Source organism: Centrocercus urophasianus, unplaced genomic scaffold (assembly GCF_019232065.1).
Source record: "Centrocercus urophasianus isolate 14NV4802_14NV808 unplaced genomic scaffold, USGS_Curo_1.0 seq_16, whole genome shotgun sequence".
NCBI classification, from domain to species: Eukaryota; Metazoa; Chordata; class Aves; order Galliformes; family Phasianidae; genus Centrocercus; species Centrocercus urophasianus.
Window position 1 is genome coordinate 7,698,280 of NW_024884711.1, and position 20,944 is coordinate 7,719,223.

General features: G+C 46.8%; 1 protein-coding gene across 4 annotated transcripts in view; it reads right to left on the reverse strand.

The window, feature by feature from the left end:
* Positions 1-13,319: 13,319 nt before the first annotated feature.
* The window catches only part of POMGNT2 (protein O-linked mannose N-acetylglucosaminyltransferase 2 (beta 1,4-)), an 85,863-nt gene continuing 78,238 nt past the window's right edge, over positions 13,320-20,944 (reverse strand). For 3 of the 4 annotated variants that reach the window (XM_042817121.1, XM_042817123.1, XM_042817124.1), the window contains one exon: positions 13,320-15,616. In XM_042817121.1, the coding sequence (XP_042673055.1) occupies positions 13,791-15,524 (1,734 nt within the window). In that variant the 5' untranslated portion in view covers positions 15,525-15,616 and the 3' untranslated portion in view covers positions 13,320-13,790. Of the gene's footprint in view, positions 15,617-18,089; positions 18,177-20,944 lie in introns of all 4 variants that reach the window. The other variant, XM_042817122.1, reaches the window with a different exon arrangement.

Genomic DNA, 20,944 nt, shown 5'->3' on the forward strand with positions numbered 1-20,944 from the left:
CATTAGGCAAGCAGGGGAAAGGAAATTGGGAAGCAGTCCCTCCCCCACAGTGGCCCATAGCCACAGCCCACAGGCATGTGCTCAGGTTGGCCAGATGCACAGGAGGGGCTTTGGTGTAAGAACGCCTAAGAAAGTCCAGGTTAAATGGTGCCATAAATCTCCAAGGTTTGTCTCCAGCAGGTGGCATGGGCTTGACAGGGATCCAAACATAGAACCATCTAGGTTGGAGAAGACCTTCAAGACCACCGAGTCCAACCATTAACCTGAACTACATGTCCCATCACTAAACTATGTTTCTTACTTTCCCATCCACACATCTCTTCAATATTCACAAGGATGGGGACTTCACCAACTCTTTATCCTAATATTATCTGAAACACATCCAGAAGACGAGTTCTCTTTACTCTGACCTTCTTACCACACCTACTGTGCTTCTTTTTGTGTGCCTTTCTAATGTGCTTTCCCTTTGCCACTGCAAAAGCAGGCTGATGGATGAATACAGCTGTGCAACCACCACCAGAGCTGGCAGCTGGAAATATGAATCAGAAGCAGTTCTTCCAGAGAAGGAGTAGTCTATAACGGTCCACGTTTGCATTTCCAGAAACTGGGATCATCTCCCTGACTCACTTTGCAGATGTGGATTAAGGAATATCCTAAACACACAGGCATTACTGATGAAGTGATGAAACAACCCCTATACTGAGGCTTTTATGAGGTGGACTGTGTGTGTGTGGACAAGCTGCATGTCACACAGACACCTGTGGGTTTTTTTCCGTCCAACCAGCCCTTGCAGGGTTGTTTTGGCCCACACCTCAAGCCTCTTGCTTGAGGTCCTCAATTGGATGTCTTCATGGCTCTGTCTGGGTCAAAAACCTTGAATGGTGTGAAGGCAAAGCTCCCCAGAACTCATTCTCTGGGGCTATTTTGACTTCCCTTTCTGCCTCCTAAAACTCCAGCTGCCTTTCAGTATTGTGGAACTGATGGAGATTAGCAGAAGCCTCCAGTGCACAGGCTACGAGGCCACTCCATCAACACTGACATTAACTCCTATTTCATCTAGTAACTATTTTCATTGCTAGTCCTTCTCATTTCTTGTGATTTGTGATATCCAGGCACCGTAGGGACTTGTGTTACCTGTGGCATATCTACCACAAACAACAAGCAGGAGGCAGGGAAGAGAAGTCTGATCTTTCCCTCGGTTCATGAGCTCTTGCCTCCCTCTCACTTTTTGCATAAGGATTTTGCTTGACAGTTCTGTGGTTTGTCACTGACTGCCCAACAGTGCTTCCCCAGCTGTGTGTGTTCTGCTGGCTGAACTGCCTGCAACTGCAGGCACGGGAAAAGCTCTCCCACTCCTGCTTTTTGGGCAGATTTTGTGCCGTTTGATTTTTTTTCTTTTCCCCATATCCAGAATTAGTGTAATGGGACACAGTGGCACAGGCTTTGCTGTGAGTATTTATGCAGGTGTTGGATTTTAATTGACCATGCTGGCTGCATCACGTAAGCTCCAGGGCTGATTATGTACATAAACAAATGAATTTTTTATCGCTTTGACCTCTCCTGAAACAAGTTCTTGGCTCCTCTGAATTAAATACATTAAAAAAATGGATCTGTTAAGCCAAGCAGCAGATTTGGGTTTCTAGAAAGTGCTGACAGGATACCAGGAGGCTGAGATTTCAATAATTGGAGCAAAGCTCCTTAAATAGTTTTTATTCAGTTCAGCAGGGTCTTCCAGTTCTGCTTCTTGCCCAGAGCAAATAGCCTGGGAGCAGGGAAGTGGCAAGTATACATATTCAGGATAAAGAACCTCAGCCTACATTCCCTTGGCACTGGAAGGGAAGTGATGGTTCAGTTTGTATCTTGAGAGAGAAATCAGGAATCACATGGGAAGGCACAAATAAGAATAAAGAAAGAGCTCATGCTTACCACTTAAACTGAAATTGAAAGCCAAAGTTGCAAAGATCAGGGATCTCTTTATCCTCGTTGCTCCCAGTGAAGGCCAGTGCAATGTGCTGAGGAGCAGCTCAGGGGCAGGCTGTCACATCTGGCAGGTGATCCCTGCTCGTCTCAAGCACTGCAGCACAGCCCTTCCTGCCCCTGCTTTGCCCTTCCTGCTTGTCATCCTCAGCTGTTCAGAAGGATGTGGAAACTTGCTGTGTTTCCAAATGGTTGGGGTCCAGCTGGGGGGTGAGGATGGGATACAGCACAGCTCTTTCTTTATCCAGATAAATGACATTCGTTCTTCAGGAAAGTCGGGACCTTCAGCAACCCTTGTTGGCCTCACCAATGTCAAGAATGCAGATATGTGCACAGCATATGGGGAATGGGGCTGCACGAGTCTGCTCTGCTCTACTGGTACAGCTACTTGTGCTGTCACAGGCGAGTGAATTGCTGCCACAAACAGCTGGGAAGCTTTGCAGGGTGCTGGTGCAAGCAGCCATCCCCAACCTCCATCATCTCCAACTCTATTTCATCACAGGGCCTAAGAAACAAGCTTCCCAAGCTCACAAACTCATATTTTTTTCCCTTACAAGGAGGAAGTTTACAGCAGGGTCAGCCTGATTCAGGAGTTCCCATCTCCCAGATTGCCCGAGCCCAGAGAAAAGCAGTTTCCATGCTGCAGTTGAACAAAAGCACACACACAAACAATGAACTTCAGACAGTGTCTTATTTGCAGAGCAAACACAAGGCGAGAAGCCAGCACTTTCACTGCCTGGATGCTGGGAGCTGCAGACGCTTGGCTGGAGAGCAGTAAGGACTGGCTTCAGCACCAGCCTCAACCTGCTTTTTCTGCATGACAGCTGATTTTGTAGCAGGGCTGGTGTCTGAGTTTGAAGCACCAGAAGGGCTAGTGCCAGTTGATGGGAGGAGGTTGAGCCTGGAAAGGGATCCCAGTGTGAGCTGGGTTTGGGGGAAGGGAACTTTTGTGATGACATCAGAAGCTGAGGTGCAATTAAAATAGTGTTTGCTTGCAAGGGAGCGAAGGGAAATTGCTGCTGCAGTAAGACAGCTTAGGAGGCAACTTGAAGAAATGCTTTCACTGTGATTCCCCAGCTCTGGTGTTATCCGTGTCAAAATCTAATAAAATGTGGATGTTCCTCAAGCAAACAGCTTTTAAGACTTCAGAGATCCAGGCTTATAGCAGCTGAGACTACAGCTGTAATTCTTTGGTCTTAAGCAAAAACATTAGTCATTACCTCCAACTGAGCTGAATCATTGATTCCATAAAACCCATGTTTTAACAGCCATCAATCGCAGATGATGGGCTGCTGCCCAAAGCTGGAGGCTCAGTAGGGACAACCTCATGGGGACAGTTGATTCCTGCACATGCAATTGTCTCACCATACATTTCCAGCACTAACATGAAGAGCAGCTTCCCTTGCCAGCCTCCACATGGCTGGAAAATGAGGCTGAGGCAGGCAATGTGGAGTCACACGCACAGCCTGCTGCCCCCACCGGCCCCACAGTGGCCTTCGAGGCCTGTTGCCTCCACCAGCCCCACACACACCACACCAGAGCCCCACAGGGGTGCTGGTACTGCCCAGGAGTCAGAGAGGGCAAAGAGGACTGAGCTTTGAGTCAGTCCCTCCAAAATGCTCTCGCTCCCTTTACGTGTGTGGGGATGACAGGCAGCCACAGGGCTGATGGATGGTGCAAGCAGAGGCGTTGTTGATGTGAGTACCTGCAGGGATGTGGGCAATGAAGTCATTTCTCTGTCTTTGCAGAGCTGCAGCCTTGAAGGTTGTCTCCTTTATTCTGTGGGGACCACAGGATGTTAAAAACAGATGCCATCTGTCCACTGCGCCTTGTAAATCAGTTTTTAATCATGCTGGGGAGAAGGCTGTCTGCTGCCGCTGTTGCTAACCAGGTCTACAGGAGTTACTCTGTGAAATTTACATTTCTGAGATGGCTCAGGGATCAGGGCTCCATCCCTAGGAAGCTGAAATGCAATCTCTCCATCTCTCACTGATTTTCTGCCCTGTTGTGGGAAACCACTGGGGTGATGCCCACAGTGAACAGGCAGGGGTAGCGATGGTTGTACGTCCAGGCTGAGCTCCCACAGTCCCAGACCCCTCACCTCTGGTTACATCTGATCTTCCCATTGCTCTCGTCCCACACGGGGAAGGGCAGCTCTGCTTCACTAAGAGGTGGATACCCCTGTGCCATGGGTCCTGAGGTGCTCAGGGGACTGGGATGGAGGCTGGCTGGAGGGCTGTGTCAGGGGTTGCTATTCCTTGCTTTGGGTTACACTGGATCATGCAGGAAGAAGCCATAGAGACGTGGCACAGTGCTGTGCTGTCTGATCATGTACAACCCTGATGTGATTCTTAAAGTGAGCGTGGTGACACTAAAGCAGGCTGCTGAGGATGTTTGAAAACATTCTGAGCTGTCCTTATTCCCATTTTTTTCAGACATTATGTTTGGAACAACCATTGCCAGTGCTATTGGGAAGCTGAAAGTGTGCCTTTTTGTGAGTGAAGAATCAATGACTTGCTGGCTTCTTCCCAATGCCGTTAAATCAAATTGTTTTATTAAAAAGGCAACGTCTTCAGAGAACCACTGTGCCCTTGGTTAGCTGTCTCACATGGATTTATTTTTCAGCAAAGAACTTATCAAGGCCTTTGGAGATGCGGCCATTGGCTTTGACCCATGCAGATGCTCTCACAGGTGCCGTCAGCATCTTCTGCCAGGCTGCAGGAGCAAATTGCAGCTGCACCACCACCAAGAGATGTCCCTGCTTTGACACACCCATGGAGGGTGAGGAAATGGGGGTCCTCACAAGATGCTGAGAGGAAGATACTTTGGATTCTGGCCAGAGCTCCATAAAGGGGGATGAGGTGCTTGGTGCCCAGCCACTACAGCTGAGTGCAACAAAGCAAGTTCTTTTAAACAGTTCTCATAGGTAGTTGTTTGCCTCTGTATGGGAACTGCTGAGTCACGGCCTGAACCTCTGATTGATCACCTGAGGCGAGCACTGAGTCAGCCGTGGAGCACAGGTGAAGGCGATTCAGCTGTATGATGGAAGGGTGGAGCCAGGCTGCATCCCTCCTAGACCTATTTAAGAGCTGGCTACCAGTGGGCAAGGATCTCTTCTGGAGATTGCCTCTGCTGGTGTTTTGTGGGTGAGCCTAGGGTAGGGGTAAGCCTTCTATTTATCCTCTTTTGTTATCGTAGTCTGCTTTGCCTAACTCTCTTGTTTATTTTGTGATTATAGCATCCTAATAGTCTCTGATTATACAGCCTCTCACCAGTTTCCTCATCCCAGCTCTGTTCCCAAGACCTATGGGTGGGGGAGCCTGTCCAGACCCCTCACCAAAGGGTATGGGGTGCTAGGGCCCAAAAAAGAGCAGGATGGGGTCATTCCAACACAACCTTACTGGAGATTGGGGAGTGAGGACCAAGGTTGGCTTTATCCAAATATCCCTGATGAGATCCTTCTCCAGCAGCCCTGCTGATAAGCACATTCATTTCTCCCTTTGTTCTCTGGCTGAAAAAGCAGAGAATTTCAAAACAAAACACTGCTGAGAAAAAAAAAATCATTGGTCTCCTGAGACACAAATCACAGCTACAATCCCATGTCAGGAGTATGGAAACAGTCTTTCTATGTGTTGTAGGAGGCTTGACAAGTGGGAAAATATTTCTCAGCTGAGCGTTCTCCCTCCGGTCTGGATTAATAACTTGGCTCTGGTTTTAGGTAGAAGTTTCTCCCCTCCCTGTAACAAATACATTTTAAAATGCAAGTAGCCAGAGAGAAAAAGTATCTACTGGCTGTGTGTTTTGTGCTGCATTCCTTTCCTACATAAAGCATTCCTCTTTTAAAAGCGCTTTAGCTCTTCATGGCTTTTCTTCTTCAGAATTTACAGTGGTGCCTGCACTGGAATATGCGGGGAATTCAGATTTCAAGGTGTAGCTTAGTGTATGGATTGGATCAGCCGGAGCTGCCACATGGAGTTAACTGAGGAGGAAGCAGCCCCCAGCTCAGAGATCAGCCCGGGTGTCTGGCCAGTGCCCAGTGGGAGCCACTGCCCTGTGCCAGCCCCTGAGCATCACCTCAGGGTCTGCTGAGACACAGTTTGAGGAATGGAAAAACACAGTGAGCCCAAGCAGCAGCGCCTTCCTCTGAAGCCCTTGCATTGCAGATGGGGGTCCTTCCTCGGGTGAATTGAAAAATTAATTATCCCAATCAGGGAGCTTCAGAGTTAAGTCACAAATTGATCCCTTTCACGGACGGCTTCCAATATGCCCCTCTAGTGAGAGCCTTTTTAAATGAAGCAATGCTCAGAGAGTATCACACACTGCAGAGCCCTGCCTGGACCTGGCCCAGCAAGTCTGGCTGTGCCTGAGTGCATTGCACGGCTTTCTGCTTTGGTCTTCTTCCTGGTGAGCAGTTGTATTCAAGGGACAGAGTTTTGTTTATTCCTCTGCAACCTGCATGGCTATTTACATGAACACAAAGAGTGTGACAAAAGCTATCAAGGCAGAAAAGGGAAAAAAAAAAAAATAATAATAATAATAAAAAAATGCCTGGTTCTGCAATTGGATGCACTGACTACACCTGCTTGCATTGTGGCAGGTCTTGGCATTTTGCTCCTGAAATTGATGCTTCCATGCTGTTGGTAACTCTTTCAGAAAAATTAGCAAGATGATATGGGACTGGCTTTGCAGGCTCCTTCCACCAAGCAGAGAGCATTTCCAAATGAGTCACTCATCTTGCCCAGGGCAGCACAAACTGAGGTGCGCTACTGCTGTGCCTGTATCATTTTCTTCTTTTCCCCCTGAAGCATGACTGCTTTAAAAGGCAACTGAAAAAGCAGGGCCAAAATCCTTGCCTAGGATTTTGTGGCTTGATTGTGCACAGCGCTCACCTAAGCAGCCTTCGTCTGAGTTAATGATAAGGAAGAATCCAGCTGACCATGAATATGCTCTGCTCTGGCTTTTAGGAGCTAAGCAGGATTATCAGCTGTACCCACACGGGTGAAGCCTCACAGAGCTGCTCACGTTCTTGGTGCAATGTGTGAACATCAACAATCACACAGTGCTTCTTGAAAGCATTTGTGGGCTGCTCAGTTCAAGCTCCTTGGAAGAGGAGCTGAAGGCTGTGCTGTGCTTTGTGCCATGGCCCACCTCAGCTCTTACCTGAGGGCAGGGGTGCTCAGCAAGAGTGCAGAATCATGGCCATGAGAAACCCTGAGTTTCTGAATCAGAGCATGCTTAAAATGGGTCCCATCTCCAGGAGGTGATGGTGCCTATAAGGAGAACATACATCATAGAGGATGAAGCCAGCTGTTCCTCAGCAGAGCTTGCTTTCACACTCAAGCTTTGCAGCATGCTTTTGGGGAGAAAGGCTCCCCTGAGATTCCCACGGCACCTCTGCAATGCAGGTGGGGGCCCTTATATTCTCACTGGAGGACATCCAGTGGGAGTTGCAGCCATCCCTCTGGCCTAGCAAAAGGAAAATGGTCTGAATGAAACACCATTTAATCAGAAAGTACCTTCTATCCCCTCAGGAATTATTGAAAAATATGCTTCAAAACTAATTTTCAGAGGAAAGCTGGCACCTGAATTCAAATTTTCAATTAATATGGTGATTATCTCTCTACCAGACCTTTGCAGGAGAGAGTGAGGGAGGAAAAATTGCCAGAGAAACAAAGCATTTCCCACAGGAGCAGCCAGGATGTGCAGTTGTGGTGAGCATCCCCTTGGAGCTGCAGCAGAGACATCCCAAACTATGAACCATTCATGCACAGAGAAAAGCATCTTTCTCTGTCTGAAGGGAACAGATGAAAAAAGCTGTTTGTGAAATACAGATGCAAACAGCAGTCCTTCCTCCTCCTTTGGTTATTTGCTCCTGGGTGAGCGCACTCACTGGTGTTTGCCTAAAAACCAGGAAGCTTTGTAAGAACTCACCCAGGCAGCAGCACTCCATGTGCCACCTCCCACTGCTTCACTCCTGTGGCAGGAGAACCCTTCAGAAACCAGACACAGTTCATTGAAGGCATTCAAGAGGGGTTTCCCAAGGTCTACACCTTGCCTATATGGTGGTAAGCTACACCGGGAAAAGCAAAATGTGGTGAGAGATGCCTGGATTGAGTTGCACCTGTAAGGGATAGAGATGGGGACAGCAGATATAAGGATCAGTAGGATGTGGATGATCTTGGAAATGTCATGCCAACAGAAATGTTCACAACAGGAAAATGGCACTTTTGCTGGTGATGGGATTGCTGGAATCCCCAGCAATTATCTCGGCTCACCTTGAAGGACTGTGGAAGCCTGCAGGCTGCCTCATCTCAGCCCACCCTTTACCTGCAGCCAAGGAGATGTAGGAGGTGGCCACTGTTGCTGGGAGCAAAGGAGAGGGAGTCTCTGGGCCCGACAGGGTGATACATGCAGTGGGTTCACTTGTAGGTGCCGCACTATGCATACACAGAAATGGCTGGCCCAGGAGGAAGAGCCAACAATTTGATTGAGCCGTTCAAATAAGCAAAACAAAGGAAATAACAAAGGGTAACTCAATTAAATTTTAAAGGCGACACACTTTCAAATGTCGGGACTGAGCAACACTTAAAGGTGATGATTGTTGCCAAGTTATTTGGAGAAAACAGGAGGCTGTCGGTTTATTCGTTTGAATGCACCAACACTATTTCAGCAGTCAGCATGTTCTGGAGGGATGGTCTGAGAGGCAATGAGCAGGGCCAGGCACTTGCCGAGCCATGCCCAGCTCTGTGCTGCTGGCCCATTAGGGGACGTGCAGTGGAGGAGGTGACTTACCTTACATAAAGATTGAGATGTGCTTTGCACACACACAGATGGTGATGCTTCTCCTGCCACCCACAGCACAGATGGACTGTCAGTCATCACACTGAAAGCCATTCCAAGAGTGTTTCTACCCCAAGTCCGTTGGGAAAGAATTAAGTGCTCTTATCCACCAAAAATATTGTAGAAATAAGTCTGCTATTTATATAGCTTGGCAGATGAGACACAGCAATGAAGTAGAGATGCTGAAGTCACCCTTTCGTTCAACACAAATTAAATCCTGCCTGCCCCTCTGTTCCCCACGAGGAACTGCAGGCTCCCGTCAGCCTCCTCTGCCTGTCCTGAGCCAACCAAGAGATCTCAGCGCTCCTCGTATCTTGCCTTATAGACCCTTCCCCATCTTCACAGGCGTCCTTTGGGCACTCTCTAATCATTCTATGTCCTTTTATTGTGGTGCCCAAAGCTGCACCCAGTGCTGGAGATGAGGCCACACAGTGCAGAGCACAGCGGGACAAACTTTTCCCCCTGCCCCCTGGCAGTGTGGGCCTGACGCACTGCCCTAAGTACAGTTGGCTCTTTGGGCTGCCAGGGCACACAGCAATACATGCAGTAGTTTTGCACCTTTCCTAGTGAAGGCAGAAAGTGTTCCTACCACCTCTTCCTACCCTGAGGTGTGAAATCTGCACACGATGACCCACCTAGAAAAATGCATCAAGAAAAGCCAAAAGTAGGAGACTCTCAGAAAGCCAAAAGATAATAACAACAACAATAATATAAAGCAGTAATTTTGCTAAGTGGAAGCTAGCCCAAAATGATTTATGGTAGGTACAAGCTTTCCTGGATGAGGTTTACTACCTGGGAGGATGCAAGTGACACTGAGAGGAAAGCGTTGCTCGACCCGACTGCCTCTCCCAGATAGACAGCATGGATCTGTGAGGAGACAGTGATCTGTGTCCGTGCTGCTCACAGCAGAGGGAGCAAGCTCTAAATTATTCCTCGTCACATGGAGGATGGCTTTGAGGCTGATAGCTCTCTGCAAGGCTTGGAAAGACATGCAGATGATGCCGATAGCCTGTGTCCTGCCATGTGCCTATCTCAAAAAGACGTTACTTAAATAGCTAAAATATACATAATAATATACATAACTAAAATAAAACTAGTGTTTATTTATTATTATTTCCTGAGAAACTGACATACAGGTGCTCTTAAATATTCTGACATGAGCTCCTGCAGGTGACCGTATCAAATGCAGCCTACCTGATCTCCCCACTATTTGTTCGCACAGGTTTCCCTGCAGACAGTGTGACTCAATGGGTTTTCAGTCCTCAGTTTGCACTCCTCTAGCCTGCTCCCTGCTCTCTTCAGGCTACACTTCCGTGGTAACTGCTCTTCCACTGCCAAGCAAAGGGATATCCACTAAGATAAGCATCATCTATATGTTCAGTCTTCCCAACACACCCAGGGCAGCTTGGAGCTGAACCTCTTTGGAAATATTTCTTTTCCTGGACACTTTGAGGATGTCTATAAGTTTAGCTCTATAGGCAACCGAGAATAACACTAGCATGAACTTTCCTGTTTCTTCCATGCTTCTGAAGTCCTGTCCCATAGGACCATACCCCATACAACCTGCAGCTGCTGCTCCAATGCTGCACACCTGTGACCTGGTGAACTCTCCATTTGGTTCTTCCTCCTCCTCAGTCCTGCCAGCCAAGAGTACTCCTGCAGCAGCTGGCTGCTCTTTGTGTTTTGGCTAATTAAAATGAGATAGGAAATGGCAGCCAGAGGAAATCCTCTTGGACCATCCGTCTCTGTAAGCAGGCCGGGCAGCAGTGAGCTTCAGCCCAGCTTGTTATTAGCATCTTGCCCTGCCCCAGGAGGATTTTGGATTTAATCCCAGCCATTTCTCTTTTTCCTGGACAGTGGGGCCAGACAGCACCACAGAGATTACTGTATTTGCTCTGGGAGCATAAACAAATGATGTGGGGGTGGAAAGTGTGAGTCTCTTGCACAGAACAACTTGTCAAAAGGAGGCCCTTGAGCTTGCTTGATTAATAAACTCTTTTGGAAATAGTACAACCCAGCTCTTAGCCCTGACTTCCTGCATGTGTGAGAGATGCATCCCCAGCTACTGTGTACAAAAAACCTGCATTTTTAAAAAAAACTTAGGCAATGCCAGGCTGGCATTCCTTTTGATCAGTGAAGTGGCATTGACAAAGTCCCACCAGGTCTTCTTGAAACGGGAAGCCTGGAGGCTGTGTGAGAAGCAAGAGAAGCAAAGAGCCTGTGGGACAGGGGAGGATGGGGAAAAAAAAGGAACAGACCTGCAGATGGCAAGGTTATTAAAGAGAAAGAAAATTCATCATGGTAAGATGCTAGCACTCCAGTGCAGGTCTTGAGGTAGCATAAATCAGCATAATATTACCATGCCTGATTGAGGACAGCTACAGGCTGGGCCATGCTCTCCCAACATTGCTTCCTGCAGGAAAGCAGATATTCAGGGTAAGTCATCAAGGCTCTGGTACAGGCATTCACATACTGAGCAGGTGTTGGAGGCAAATAGTAACATTATCTTCTTAATTTCTGTGTTCAGCTCCCTCAGAATTCAAAATGGAAAAATCCTTTGTTTCCATCTCATACAGTATTCACAGCACTGACAAGGAAGACAGCTTGAATGCACACTTTCGGCAAGCATATTTGATTATCTTCTGGAAAAAAAGAAGACTCCGAATGCAAGAAACTTTTTCAGGCTCAAGATAACAGTGTATGGAAACCCACATACGTGACACTATGGCTCTGTAGCCAGCTTTGTTGATTAGAACCATTAGGATAAGGGAAGAAAATGATTAATGTGCTGCAAGCAATCTGCAAATATTAGAAAACTGGCAATTGTGTGAAACTAATTTTAAATGAAACAGGATGGCCTACTGACTGTGGGCAAAGAACAGCTAAAAAAAGGCACTCAGAAAGATGGGCAGAAGAGCAGCACGCAGACCAAGAGCCCACCCATGACAAAAGGTGGCTATTAAGACCACAGGCAGCTCATGTACCCAAAGGAAATCACTTCTGAAAACTAATGCAAAATGAACTCTGACTACATTTCAGCCTATGAAGGCTTACTGAACACTGACTTTGTAGGGCATTGACACTACCACCCTTGCAACAGCCAGCAGAGAACAGCCCACGGCCATGGGGCCACATTCAACTTAAAAGGTTGTGGGGCTGTGAGGCTGCAAAAAAGCCCGGCTGTGAGCAGGAGCAGCAGCCAGTGAGGTGCTGGAAGCCACAGGATGGCTTTCCCAAGCAGCCCCATCTCATATCTGTCTCCTCTTTATGAAGTTTTCCTCATCTGAGTTCTGATGTATGTGCTACGTGACATGCAGGCAAATGAAGACTTTAGGACACAGCACAGATACTCACTTCACTTCAGCAAGAAAACCATGTTGTTCATGAAAACAACAGCCAGAGGATTCAGGCACCACTTTAAGATATCAGGGCAACAAATAATAGTGGGCAAGACTACAGTGGTGAAGCAAACACAGACTTTGACAGAATTTTTGATTTTTTTTTCCCTTTATGTCATAAAAAACTGTTTGAAAATGAAACGAGACATAATGAAAATGAATTCACAGAAGGAGCAGTAGCCTGAAGGTCCAATGTTGTACAGTGGTGTTTCACTCATTTTTCAACCCTCCTTTTTCTTGTCTGATTTTTGTACCAATGTTTTTCTCCTCCTCTCACTGAAACTCATATTATAATCCTGCCTTGAGATGCTCACCTACCAGTCCATCACTCGGAAAGCAAGCCATTTATCCTACTGCTCAGACATCCATCCAGACCTTGGCAGGACAGCAGGGAGCAGAGAGAGAGAGAGGAGAGCAGTTTTCCTGTTGCTTTAATGTTGGTTATAAGCTATGGAGCGTGCTAACATCGATCAACAAAATCTGTTCACACTTCTGTCCCTTTCTTCCCCTCTCCCTCAAGGACTCACAGCTCCAACTCGGAGCTTCCTTTTATTTTTCATTCAGCCTAATGCAACAGCACCCATGTAACTGCCACTGCCTGACTCTGCTTCCTTTCCTTCACATCAGCTAAACCTGTGCCCAGAAAGCCTCCCCATGGGTCCTGCCTGTCACTTTACAAAGCGTGCACTGATTAGCTGCTGATCTCAACAGATGACGCTGATCAGAAAACAAACAAGGATTTTCTTTGAGAGGATTTTCATGCAGACCTCTTTCCCCACTGCCTCTTTCCAAAACACCCCTTTTCCTTCCCAAAGAAATGTATACAACACACAAAATGAAAACCAACACTAAAACACAGTAAGTTCTTTTACCCATTCCAACCTCCCACCTGCTGCCCCAGCCTTTTGTGTCGGAAGCAACGTGCTACTCCAATGGCACAGTGCATAAGGCACGTGCAGCGATTTCAAACACAGCGCCATCATTGTTGTCTCCTTCAGTCAAAATAAAACAAAATAAAAAGCTACCTTATACACATTTCATCACAGCAACAGACAGATCTATCACAACATGCATTTTCACACACGGTATAAAGCAAAAATGCCATTGAGGATTACAGCAGTTTAATGAAAGCTCTCATACCAAATCCTTAACTCAAGCTTAGTTATTGAAAAAAAAAAATAACTTACAATGAAAAAGCTGATGAGAACTGCTCACCTACCCACGGAATTAACTGCGGAGTAACGCTGTGCTTAGATACTCACCACACAATAGAAACAAATTTAAATCACGACTAAGGTACACACGATTCAATTCCATTCTGTTTTCAATTAGATGCATTCATGTAATGTAACCTCTGCAAGTTCTCTGAAGAACAGAGAGTTGTTTTCTTTATTTTTTTTTCTAACACTCACTGGAAATAAATACCATCTAAAGAACACACACACACAGAGTGCAGCCAGATGGACACTGAGGCACTGGTACAGTCTAGTCCTCTTCAGCCCTCTACAACTACAAGACCGTCAGTTTTAAACCACAGATGGCATAGAGGGCAGAGCTGTACAGGTAGTGCACAGGTTATGTACTACACAAGAGCACATCTGCAAAAGGTCCCAAGAGATTTTTGTTGAAGATGCAGCGTATCCACACCAGGTATATTGTGAAGGGCTTAATGTTTTCTGAGAAGGTGTGATTCTGATGGGACAATATATAAGGCATGTAGGTGTTTTCCCCTTGCTCTTGTATCCACACTTCATATTTCACTTCTCTGACCTTCAGGTACTTAAGGTTCCAGGGGACCTGCCAGGACACAGAAAGCCTAGCTTCACTCGTGCCCTGGACAGAGGCCTGACACCTGGCATCCCTCACTTTGCCAGGGTAGAGGCTGCCAGACCACTTCTTCTTAGTCCCGGGCTTAGACTTCACAGTCTGCCTGATGACATGGATGAGGGAAGGGATGTCCACCTTCGTGTCCTGGTAGGCACGGAACAGCCACTCAGGGTTGCGGCAGCACAGATGCCGCGGCACCTCTGTGCTCTTAATGATGCGCTCTTGCTCAGCTTTGTCGAGATGTGCAATCCCACCCTGATCCCAAGGTCTATCTGGGTAGGTAATGGTGTCTTCCCTGGCAGTGTTCTGCCAGGCAATGTACTGCAGGTCCATGCCAGGAAGCGTTGCCAGGGTTTTGTAAGGGGTATAATGTTCAGGGTTGATGGCATAAGGAAAGAGCTCCACCACCGTGGCACCTCTTGGCAGGAAGAGAGACATCACTAATTGGGCCCCATGCATGCTGACCAGCATGGACGCGTTGCTGATCAGCCGGACGATGTCAGAAAACGAATGCTCCTCCAGAGAGACTGTAATGGTTTTCATCTGAAACTCCTGGGCGAGGGCCAGGATTAGTTCTGCCTCATTTAGGATAAGTCTGTTGATTGTTCGACTGAACACGACGATGTATTCCTCACTGGTGCTTTCTTCCAAGCTGACGTTCAGCTTCTCCATCATGAATTTGGTGAACTGCCTGATCTCGTTACCAGAAACCAAGATGTTAGCCTTCGGCCCTTGTGGCTGGACAAATCCATACTGGTACCAGGTGGTGATTTTGGACAGTCCCACGTAAGATTTGGTAAAGCATAGGAGCCTGCCCAGGGTTTTCAGCTGCTCCCTGAGGAGCGGTTGCTTGTTACTCAATAACTTGTAGAGGTCAAAATGAACACCTTCACTCCACCCTTCCATGAAGAAGAGCCGTGTCTCCGGATCTAAATCAGTGAACTGCTGCATGGTGTAATAGATGGGAAGGAGGTCGTCGTGAAAGACGTGCATCAAGTTATCCGGGTTGAACCTGTTGGCAATCAGTGCCACGTCAGGCACGAAGACTGGCTTCGGCATAAACTTCAGCGCAGCAGCGGGCAGCTCCACAAAGTTGAAGTACTGGGTGTTGTGATCTTCCACAGAGGAGAGGTCGAGCAGAGCTGGCTGGAACCTACGGGAGCCCAGGTTGGGCAGCATGACCGAGGAGTTGCTGTGGAAATAGATGAACTCCTCAGCCTCGGTTGAGTAGCAAAGGGACTCAAAGCGGCAGATGCGGTCGGTGTGCATCCTGCCAGTGCACACCATCCTAGTGCCATCCTCCAGCAGGGTCTGGAGAGCTGCATGGTAGTCAATCTGAACCTGAGAGAGCTCCTGGGACTGGCGCATGAGGACCAGCTCCTCTTCGACCATGAAGGCATGCTCTCGTAGTTTGATGTATTTCCACAGCACCGTAGCGAGGACAGACACGAGCAGGGCATTAAACACAGCTGCTATGTTCATTCTGTAGTTAGATTCTAGCAAAATGACAGGTGGGGAATGCAACAGAAGGCGAGAACATCATTAACACTCCTTGACATGGTGAAGGCAAAGACCTGTGGAAAATAAAATAAGAAAAAAAACATTTAAACATCAAGTTTACAGACTTACCATAACTCATATTTCATGGACTATTCAAGAGTGTGGGGATTTTTCAGCATTTTTTCTTTTTCAAGGGGAAAGGGAGAAAGTGTGCCAAAGCAGTACTTGAAAATGGAAAAAAACACAAAAAAAAAACAAAAGAAATTTTCTTCTCTCATTTCCATTTCCACCCTTGTGAAGAAGACAAAAAAAACCCAAAAACAACCAAAAAGGTTAAGGATGAGCTCTATGAAGCTTTGTTAGAGAAAAGGTTACTTTCCCTGGGACATTGGCTTACTCTGTTTTTTGCAGACCAATCCAACAGCAAGAGGAAAGGCAGCGTCACAGTCATTGGCCACTCTGACAGGCCATGGCCACTCTGTCCCTCACCTTAAATGTAATTAATAAGAGATAATAACACAACAAGGAGTGCTGCCACAAATCGATTCTGATACATTCCGTTCCAATATGAAGCGTGAACTGGTGAACATAATGCTCTGTTACTGGGGGTGGAGGAGGACCAAAGAAGGGTAATTAAGGGCAATGAAGCTGTGAGGGGTCTGGAGCACAAGTCCTAAGGGGAGCGGCTGAGGGAGCTGGGATTGCTCAGTCTGAAGAAGAGGAGGCTCAGGGGAGATCTGATCGCTCTCTACAGCTGCCTGAAAGGAGGCTGTGAGGTGGGGATCGGTCTCTTCTCCCTGGTAACCAATAGGATGGGAAGGAATGGCCTCAAGTTGCATCCGGGGAGGTTCAGGTTGGGTATTAGAAAACATTTCTTCTCAGAAAGAGTGGTGAGGCACTGGAACGTACTGCTGATGGAGGTGGTGCAGTCACCATGGAGGTGTTTAAGGCAAGGGCAGATGTGGTACTTAAGGATGTGGTTCAGTAGGCAGTATTGGTGGTAGGTGGACAGTTAGAATATGTGATGTTAAGAGATCTTTTCCAGTCTTAATGATTCTATAAACCCATGGTATGCTGCTGTACCAGCTGCCCTGTGGTAGACTATCAAGTCTGCCATTTCTTTGGCTATAATCCAGGACCACAGGCTGGTAGCTGCCAACATTTTCAGAAGAAGCAAAGCAGTGGCATAGGAGAGAAGAGGGCTGCACTCCTTAAACAAGGAACTGATGTTTTATTGACATAATCAAACCTTCACTGACTGAGAATGTCTGACTTGCACCAGCACGGCTGATCCTTACACAAAGGTGAGTAACACATTATAAATGTTTCCAGCACTTCCCAGTGTCTTCCCATTCCAGCCCAAGAGTCTCCTCTGTGCTGCTACGTGGTCTCCCTGTTTCTTTTCCTTAAGAAAACAGGAAGCCACTGTTTTCTTTCTAAGCAGAAATGCTACTGGCTTATATCAGAGCATTGATTATATTTTCAACTGTGAACTTCAATTGAGATATTGATTCACCTACAGTATTTATGGGCTCCGATCTTCATTATGCATCAAGGTTCACTGCTAGTCAGCCTGTAGATAATAGTGGTCATGACTCATGAGGAACTATAGGAAGATAAATTTTTTATTGCTATATACCTGATTAGTCTGTTTCTAATTGCAGTTTTCAAAGAGTGCAATTTAAACTCCCTTTGATGTGAGTTTGTAGAGAGGGAAAAAAAGCAATAGCTCAAGCACACGCTACAACATCCCAAGCAATGGTCTCTTAGCATTTTAATGCAGAGACACTTTTCTTATATGCCAGAGTGGAGGAAGACAGCAAGGCACATTTAGGACATACGCAAACACTTCTCTACTGCCAAGGGAGTTCTTTTGAAAAGAGATATTGCAGCTTAAATGCTCGATCTTACAATCTGATTCATGCAGCTTGGAAATGAATGGAGAACCATTCACGGAATTCAATAAGGTTGAAAAGAATCCCCATAGCCTGTGGGATCCCTACAGCTTGCAGGATCCCTGTCTTAACTAAGAACTGAAAATACCTGAGAGACTGAATAACGCCTTGGAAGCAAGTGCTAGCTTGCTAAGCTAGTAAGTCATGCAGATCCTAGAGGTAGTCTCTGGGGACCTTAGCAACAAATTCATTTTGGAGCAGCTTCAATGACTCAAAGGAAATAGAAATGAAGCCCACCTCCTTTGGCAAGTAGTCTGAAAAACTGGCTCGTTTAGCAACTCCCTAAAAGCAAACAGCAAATTAAAAAGGTGCTATTTTGACTTCAGCCATGAAAAAGGAAGGCAGAAAGGACACTGAATGGTCATCTCCCTATAGCACTCCCAAAAGACACTCTTCTTCTTAATACTCGTTCAGCTTTTCAGCCAGCCTGTAGCACTAATGGCATGAAGGATTACCATAAACTCTGTCCTAACTTTCCACCTTAATTTCCTTGGCAGCAATTTAAATCTGGTCTTGTCCCACATGCCACAGATATCCAGCACAGATGAACAATGGCTGTCACATCATCTCTCATACTTATCTCCATACTTACCTCCAGAACAGGGGATGACTGATGCTCCTGATGGCTCTGCAGCTATCAGCTAACGCTGTTCCATGGCCAGCCTTGAATGGAAACCTACTGAGGACAGCAGTGCATCACATGGTGTGCTTTCAGGCCCAACTAATGCAATCAATTCTCAGGAAAAGAACCATCCTACCCTTCTTAGGTGTTTGATGGGAACAGCTCTTACATTATTTTAGTGGTTTAGTGAGATTTCTAAAGCTTCATTTTTGTTCTTCACTATAGCTGAATGACCTTCCGATATCACCCAACTATCCACATGACATCTCCACTACACATCTCAGCTACTGAGTGTGCTGCTTTCAATGGCTTCCGCAGCATTACCAAAGAAAGGACCAAGTCCGAACAGCTTTGAGGAGACAAGAGTTGCAAGAACTTGGCAGAGGAGAACACCACACGGCCCTTTTATTATTCCAGTCTGGCAGGGAGCGTGTGTTGGAGGGTGTTTCAGAGGCATTAGAAACCAACAGTCACAACACATCACTGACAGCACCTGCATTTCATGGGCATCTCGGGGGTGGAGAGCTCCAGCAACCATTACAAATCCATTGAGCCATACAGCCTATTCTAATGTTTCACCCTGACTGATTTGTTCTCTCCCCTCCAGCCCCAAGGGAAGGGCATAAGAGGCAGAGATGCAGCCCGACGGATGCGGCTGATGTTCAGAGGTTAGCAATTTTCATTTCAGACTCCACTAAGGCAATACCTGCTAAATGGCTACAAATGAGCTACCCAGCTTTTTAATAAAAAACACCTGTTAGCCCTCCTCCATCTCTTTCCTGGATGCAGCTCTCTCACTTCCTTGCATCTTAGCTAAAACAAGTGTATGTGCTTTATCAGACTAAGTGTCAGGAATGAATATTACAAGCTAGCAATGCTGAAGGAATTCATCTTTATTCTTGCTTCTAGCTGCTGATTTGTAAATCCTGGTTCATGCTGCTTAGCTGAGAGCTGCTTTTGATGGAAGTGAACAACGGAAAATGGACAGCAATGGGCTGTCATAGGCAGAACTGAAAAGAATTTCACAGGTACTCAGGGAACAGTCTTGAATCTTTGCCTGTTTTCTCACATTTTATCATCCACTACTTTTTATTTGATGCTTGCAGTGTACGCCATGGAGAATAAAACCTCTGGTCCCTCAGGGAGCAACAGAACATGAGCAGCAGCACACCGTGCCACCTGCTTGCTCCTGCACACCTAGGAGGGGCTGCATCAGGGAGGCAAAGCAATTACTCTCCATGTCCCTTGAGGCTGAAATTCATCAGTTAAGTGCTACCAACAGCAATTGTTCAGGCATGGGGAACCTACCCAGTAGGTAGCATGCAACTCTGAAAACAGGGGAAAGCATTCAGTCTTCCATGTAAATGTAGCTGCTTCACTATAAAAGCTACTTTTATTACTAACCCTCCCCACAACACAGGTCTAGAGCTGTAACTCGCCTCCCACAGTGTCACTGGAGAACATTCTGAGAACTGAAAGTGGGCAGCAAGCGGCTGGCCAGACGCACTACTGCTTTCCCTGAACTCAAAGCCCTCCGTGCTCCATTTCTTTCTGCATGTGTGTCAGCACCTGGACTGGTCACACCTCCAGCTGCCCACATACTAACCCTGCGCTGGAAAAGCTCACCCCATTCTCAGCATCATCCTCTTTGCCAAGTTACTGCTCCCGTAGCACTGAGCACTGGTGAGCAGGTAAAGATTCTAGAGCATGCATCTGGTGGGTTCAGTAAGGACCCTGTGACACTTGTATCGTGTCTGTGGTATTCTCAGGGGTGCTCAGAAGTGCTGGCCTGCCTGGAGGCAGAAAGGCCCTACAGAGTGATCTGGTCAGGTTGGATCAATGGGTTGAGGCCAACTGTATGATCTTTAACAAGACCAGCTGTCAGGTCTGCATGTTGGTCACAGCAACACCATGCAACACTACATGCGTGGGGACAGAGCCTGGAAAACTGTATGGATGAAAAGGATCTGGGAGTACTAAAGGACAGGCAGCTGCACTTGAGCCAGCACTGTGCTCAGGCAGCAAAGAAGGCCAACAGCATCACGGCTCATATCAGAAATGCAGCCAGCAGGATTTGGGAGGTGATCATCCCTCTGTACACAGCCATGGTGAGGCTGCACCTTGGATGCTGTGTTCAGATTTGAGCCCCTCACTGCAAGAAGGGCATCGAGGCCCTGACATGTGTCCATAGAAGAGCAACAAAGCTGTGAGGCACAGGCTGCCCAGGGAGGTGGTGCAGTCACCATCCCTGGAGGTGTTGAAGAACCATGTGGATGTGGCACTGAGGGATGTGGTCAGTGGGCATGGTGGGGGCGGGCTGGTAGCTGAACTTAGTGATCTTAGAGCTCTTATCCACTCTTAATGAATCTGTGATTTTATGATTCTGCCTTTTAACTGCTGGTCATCTGATGTGCTAACCATCTCCAGGAGGTGCGAAAGCAACAGAAAGTATGGATGGAGAAGCTGTTCCTCTCTTATTAACACGTAGAGGAGAGCAGAGTGGGTGGAATTGGAGAGAGGAGTTTCTACTAATATGCAGTTGGCATAAAAGAATGTTTGGATTCACTTAAGAGAAGAGTTGTGCTGTTATTTTTTAATTATGAAGCTAGGGCAGGATGAATCGCTACTTTAAAGATATTGAAGTGATGGACAATGTTTTAAACCTCTTGCTCATTTCTATAATTACTATTTAGGTGAGCAGCTGGAAGAAAAGCTACAAAATCCAACATACCAAAAACCCCAAATGCCACAAATATTCAGCACTAAGACCCCAAAGCAACAAATAACAGCCTGATTACAGAGGACAAGGGTCAACAGCAGGTCTA